General features: G+C 39.1%; 1 protein-coding gene across 2 annotated transcripts in view; it reads left to right on the top strand.

Moving 5' to 3' along the window:
• The first annotated feature begins 43 nt into the window (after positions 1–43).
• The window catches only part of rad9b (RAD9 checkpoint clamp component B), a 22,686-nt gene continuing 16,729 nt past the window's right edge, over positions 44–6,000 (top strand). For both annotated transcript variants that reach the window (XM_079690778.1, XM_079690777.1), the window contains exons 1-6: positions 44–469; positions 1,036–1,167; positions 1,724–1,838; positions 2,085–2,184; positions 2,814–2,920; positions 4,662–4,768. In XM_079690778.1, coding sequence (XP_079546904.1) covers positions 362–469; positions 1,036–1,167; positions 1,724–1,838; positions 2,085–2,184; positions 2,814–2,920; positions 4,662–4,768 — 669 coding nt within the window. In that variant the 5' untranslated portion in view covers positions 44–361. The remainder of the gene's footprint in view (positions 470–1,035; positions 1,168–1,723; positions 1,839–2,084; positions 2,185–2,813; positions 2,921–4,661; positions 4,769–6,000) is intronic.

Genomic DNA, 6,000 nt, shown 5'->3' with positions numbered 1-6,000 from the left:
AAAACAAGACTTGTGACATATGTAATGATTTGTAAAGAATAATAATATAATCCAGAGGGTTAAAAAAAACGTAACTTAATTTGTTTTGGCTTATAAAACATGAACTTATCATAAAACGCTAGCTGGTTAGCTTACTTTAGCTTCTAACCAGCTAGCTAACAAAGGCATTTTATACAAGCTAGGTTATTGTTATGATCGATATTGTTAATTTAAACAATAGTGTTCATGTTTTAATTAATTCTACACGTTACTTACATCATTATAGGTATTTTATATTGTTTTAGTATTCCTCAAACTTGTTTAATGATGTTTAATACATGTGTTATTGCTTTGTTTCTCTTGTAAAGTATTATTAGTTTTAATGTATTTATATTGTATGTTGTTTTGTTGCCTTTTAGCATTTGGAAAGGCCATTCACTCCCTGTCAAGGATTGGAGATGAGCTTTGTTTGGATCCCATGAGTAAAGGGGTGAGCAGCACCTACTCAAACTGGGAATCATCCCATATCCCACAAGGAAATTAACCCATTTTCCTGACATTAATCAGAGGAGTAGCCAGGAATTCTGAATTGCCTAGAGAAGAGGTTTTGAAGTGGAAGCTTAGAAAAAACTTGGAAAAAGTACCCGCTTTGTTTTCTTGCTTTAAGAAATTAAGCCAAAAATATTGCTGTGTGAATTAATTTCACACACATCACACATATGTAGGCTATTATATGCATCAATACCTGTTGTCTTCCTACAAAAACGTCCCTCTTTATGATTTATTTTGATAACTTATGTAATAACTAACACATTTATTTTTGAATTTCCATTCACTGAGACTTCCCCAAAGTTTTTTAAAGATCTGCCTCCCTCTCTTTCATAGTGGATTAACGCTTGTGTTATTGCTTGCCCAATCATCTCTTTGTTTTTTCAATTAAATTACGTTTTTTTACATTAGGCCTCCATATTGGTCTCAAAGTATTTAGCCTCCTTTCTTCGTAAAGGCAATGGCAGTGGCATCATCTTTACTGAACACCTCTCTTTTGTCCCAAAGCTGGCACTGCGATCTGTGAATTCGGCTCATTCTGCGTACGCCTGCTTCCTCTTCTCGCCGATGTTCTTCCAGAAATACAACCTGGGTTCAGAGCAGGGCAGTGAAACAGTCCAATGCAAACTGCTCATGAAGGTACATCAGCCATTGTTGACTTATTGTGGTTACGAGTGACATGTTCTATCTTAAAGGGGAAACACTTATTGCCATGTTTTGAGTAATAAAGTGTGTATAAATGAGTGTGCGAATGGTGTGTGAACGCTCTGTAAAAAGATTTCTGCTGAGACAAGAGGAGAGAAAACGGCCTTTAAAGATAAGGATTGTAAAACTCACACATGTCGTACACACTACAGGTGCATAGGGTAAAACATGTAACTAACAGATATCACCATGAGACGTTCCCCCATCGTTACTGACAATAGTACAATTCTTTTTTATATTACAAGTTTTCTGAAATGTTATGTTTAAATATGGTAATAAGGCATTATCTGATCTCTGATTCTCGCGTTTGATGAATTTAGGAGAAAACGACTCGCCTAAATCAGACAAAGTTAATAAATTAAACACCGAAATGTGGATTTTGTATCTCAAAATTGACCAGTGCATGAAAAACAATAATTTTGCCTGTAGTGTCTCGGCTTCAAACGGCCATGATAACCTCGTCTAAAGCGTGTCTTTTCTTCTTCTTCAGTCTATTCTACCTCTCTTCCGGTGTTTGGCTTCCATTGAGCGTAGCGTGGAGCGATGTCAGATACAAATCAACACTCCCAATGACCGAGTGAAGATCCAGTTTTTCTGCAGACACGGTAGGAAACATTGCATTTGTTTTTATAAACCACCTGCAGGTACAGGAACTATTCAGGATTTGAAGTACATATCCTATGAGATTGTAGGGACATTATATTTCAATCAATTTGTATTGACTTGATAGAACCCTGAGCCTTTGTCCTTCACTTGGTCAGTTTGCTTTCCCCATGCCTTGATGCTGCAGACTCTGTAGTACCATGTTATGAGCACTTGGTGGCAGTGTAATCACTTGTGTTTTCTGACAGGCATCACTAAGACACACGACCTGTGTTTCGAGGAGTGTGAAGCTCTGCAGGCGGCGTTTGCTTCACATCTCTGTCCCAACGTGCTGAAAGCCCCCGCCAGGTGTGCAGCTCACTATATATTCTTTATTTAATATCCCCATGAGTGGTTACTGCACTAACACCTTTTCCTTCATAAAGAGGGTGCCATACTCATATTCTGTATACACTGTAGAGCCCCCTGAGACAAATTTAAATGTGTGATATTGGGCTATATAAATAAACTTTGATTAATTAATTAATTGGATCCACATTAAAGACATTATATATATATATTTAAAAAAACAAACTAAATCTAAACACAAGTATGACACAAGCGCCTTCTGTGCAAAGATAAAAGCTTGATATATATTTATTCGATTTAGATTTACAGAAATCTAAGGTCTTAACATTTACTCAGAAGGTACTTACAGATTGTGGCAAGTGAGGATACTGTAAAATGAGTTAAATGTATGGCTGCTGCTGTCAGGATTCAGTCTCTTTAATAGAAACATGTTAAGTGTTCACAATGTTTTGCACTCACAGAGGGGTAAATACATTCACACAGCTTCAGTTCAATTCAGTCTAATCAACCAGATTGACAAGGACATAAAGATTTAATACCCGAGGTATCATGTGTCAGCAGTGTTTACGTGAGACTCTCCGCTCGATGCTCAGGTTGATTGACATATTGTTTCTGCTCTTCCTCTGCAGGCTTCTTGGTGAAATGGTGATGCACTTCCCCGTCTCCCAGGAGGAAATCACTCTGTCCATCACTCCTCTCAGAGTCAGTCTGAGAAATTACTTTGAGGGTGGAAATGGTGAGCTAACGATACACTAGGACCGTGCTGTAGTTCCTTTATAGCCCAACATTAGCCACCTTTAGCTTAGCGGTGGTGACGTGAAGTCATGTGACCGTGCTGTAGTTCCTTTATAGCCCAACATTAGCCACCTTTAGCTTAGCGGTGGTGACGTGAAGTCATGTGACCGTGCTGTAGTTCCTTTATAGCCCAACATTAGCCACCTTTAGCTTAGCGGTGGTGACGTGAAGTCATGTGACCGTGCTGTAGTTCCTTTATAGCCCAACATTAGCCACCTTTAGCTTAGCGGTGGTGACGTGAAGTCATGTGACCGTGCTGTAGTTCCTTTATAGCCCAACATTAGCCACCTTTAGCTTAGCGGTGGTGACGTGAAGTCATGTGACCGTGCTGTAGTTCCTTTATAGCCCAACATTAGCCGCCTTTAGCTTAGCGGTGTTGACGTGAAGTCATGTGACCGTGCTGTAGTTCCTTTAGAGCCTAACGTTAGCTTTTTACTTCACAAATCATAAAGCCGTGTTAATATGTGGAGATTACCCTGCTGAACTAAACCTGTAATTATCGTTTGTTTGCCACAGAGATTATTTTCTGCAATAATCCATAATACAAGTCCCTTCCCTTTGGCCTAGAAAAATGTGTCATGACTGCACCACTCCATAGTGTGAGGGACAAAAGTTTACCAGATTTAAAGCGGGCCTATCATGCAAAATGCACTTTTGTATGTCTTTTATACATGAATATGTGTCCCCGGTGTGTCAGGGAACTCACCAAGTGTCAGAAAACACAACCCTCTATCTTTTCCTCCATACCCAAATCTCTAAAAACGGGGCTGCAACGGATCTGATACAGATTTGAAATATGAAATTGTTCTGACGTCAGAAACAAGGAGCTCCGCCTATATGGGCAACTCTCCACCTATCAGGGGAATGGGGGGTTGCGGTGGCATGGTAACAGCTTGGTAACAGCATGTTAACTTGACGCTCGCGCCACGCCCCCCTCCTTTGCAGGGGGGCGTGGTCAGCTGCAGCTCATTTGCCAGAATCAGCCCTTGCAAAAACAGGACTGGAAAAGAGCAAATAGAGCGAAATGAGGCATGGCTAAAATTCCTGATCTGTTTGGTATTTTGAAAAAAAAACTTCACAGACATGTTTTATATAGGTATGGCCCTACAATATATATTTCAAGTATAGCATGATAGGTCCACTTTAAAGGAATACATCACCCACAAAATGACCATTTGTATATCAATGACTCACCCTGTTTTACCTCAAATTCTTGAAAAACACTTGCATGACTCCAGATTGAATTAAAGAATAAAAATACTGAGAAAAGTCTACAATCAAAGTCTAATTCATCAAGCTTCACAAACACATCACTTTTTTTTCGGAAGCGTGCATGCAAAAGAGTGAGACTTCTTCAGAAGTGTTTGAATATATTTGATTGAAAATCACGTGTTTGTAAAGTAGTGAGCATAAAACTGGATATATGAAACTTTGGTTATAGTCTAGACATGTTGTGTGAGAGAGTTTGTAAACTGATGTTTTTATGTAGTTTTGCTGCAGTCATTAATGTGGAAACATTCAAGAAAAACAACATTTTGTCCAAGAGTTCACAGGCTAAGTTTTTTTGTGGTTGTTTTTCTTGACAACTTAACCTGAATATGAAAATGGCTGCGTATGAAATCCTTCTACAAACACTAAAGAACATCGTGCAGATATTATTTGACTCCAGGATGTTTTCACAGATCACATGAAGATTATGTACACGGAGATGTCCCTACACCCAGACGAGTTTGACTACTTTCAGATCGGAGTGGAGTCGGATATAACCTTCTGTCTCAAGGAGCTCAGGGTAACAGGAGGCTATGTGTGTGTGTGCGTGCGTATGTGCAGAGAATGCATATATCTGTGTATGTGTTTGACTGGTTTACATAACTATAACTACTAAACTGTAAAAGTTAGGCTGGATTAAGTCGTGTATTTTTTATTTTTTAAGAGCTTAGTAAGAGTAAGAGACTACTACTGTAATATTTACGTGCTAATATGTTGGCTTAGAGCAACAAATTGGGCAGAACAAATATATTTAAAACCTTTTTTATTAATTCCCTGACTAGCTTCTAGATTCACAGTTTGTTCTATAAAAGTCCAAAAATAGTGAAAAAGTCCATGGTGATGGCTTTAAATGTCTTTTAAATCCCACAAATATTCACTTTAATAACATCGAACAGAGAAAAGCTGAACATCTCCACATATTTCGAGGTCAAAAACAGCATTTTTTGCATAAACTTGTCTTTTAAAACAATTACTCCATTAACAAAATAGCGGTCTATATTTTTACTGCCCATCAAGCAATCAGTTCAGCTCTAGCACATACATGTTCTTATTAAAGTTATGAGTTGCAGAAGTTTGACTACCTTTAAAGCCAAGTAGGCATATGTTAGTATTAAAGGGCCGCCTCAAGTCAATCCTAAACTGATTATATTATGAGTAACAGCAAAACATTGAAACCTAATAAAAAATAATCTAATTTCCAGAGTTTTGTGCTCAATACACCAAATGGATTTGTTACAGAGCCTCAGTTTAAATAGCTTTCTTCTGTACTGACTTAAAGGGAACAGAAGGAGCTGCTTGGCTGTTTTGAAATGTGGATGAACCCTCTTGTGTTAAGGTGCTTACACACAAGCCGATTTTCGGCGTCGCTGGATGTCGGGCCGTCGATGAGCGTCGTGTCGCCCTACTCAGATTGATGTGTACTGCACCGTCGTGTCTTTTCGGCCGTGCCGACACCTTCCGTCACCGATTCGACATGTTGCTGTCGGCCAAAGAAATCATTCTGATTGGCTGTTCAGCTAGCGAATCAGTGCATGAAAAGCGAAACGGAAGTGAGGGACCCAAACAAACTATTAAGAATGCAAATTTGAGATTTCATTTAACTCCAGCTCTCGACACAGGTTGGGGAAAGCCCCGTGAGCTTCTCGCTGTAGAGGGAAAATGGAACACGCTATTTGTTGTTTGTTTATTTCACGCAGTCTGTTCTTCTTCTCTCGGTTATCACGCAGTCTGTCTTCCGGTTGTTGCATCTTT

The sequence above is a fragment of the Notothenia rossii genome (assembly GCF_949606895.1).
Source record: "Notothenia rossii genome assembly, chromosome: 6".
Lineage (NCBI taxonomy): Eukaryota > Metazoa > Chordata > Actinopteri > Perciformes > Nototheniidae > Notothenia > Notothenia rossii.
Note: the sequence above shows the minus strand (reverse complement) of the source record. Positions and strands in the feature narration are given on the sequence as shown.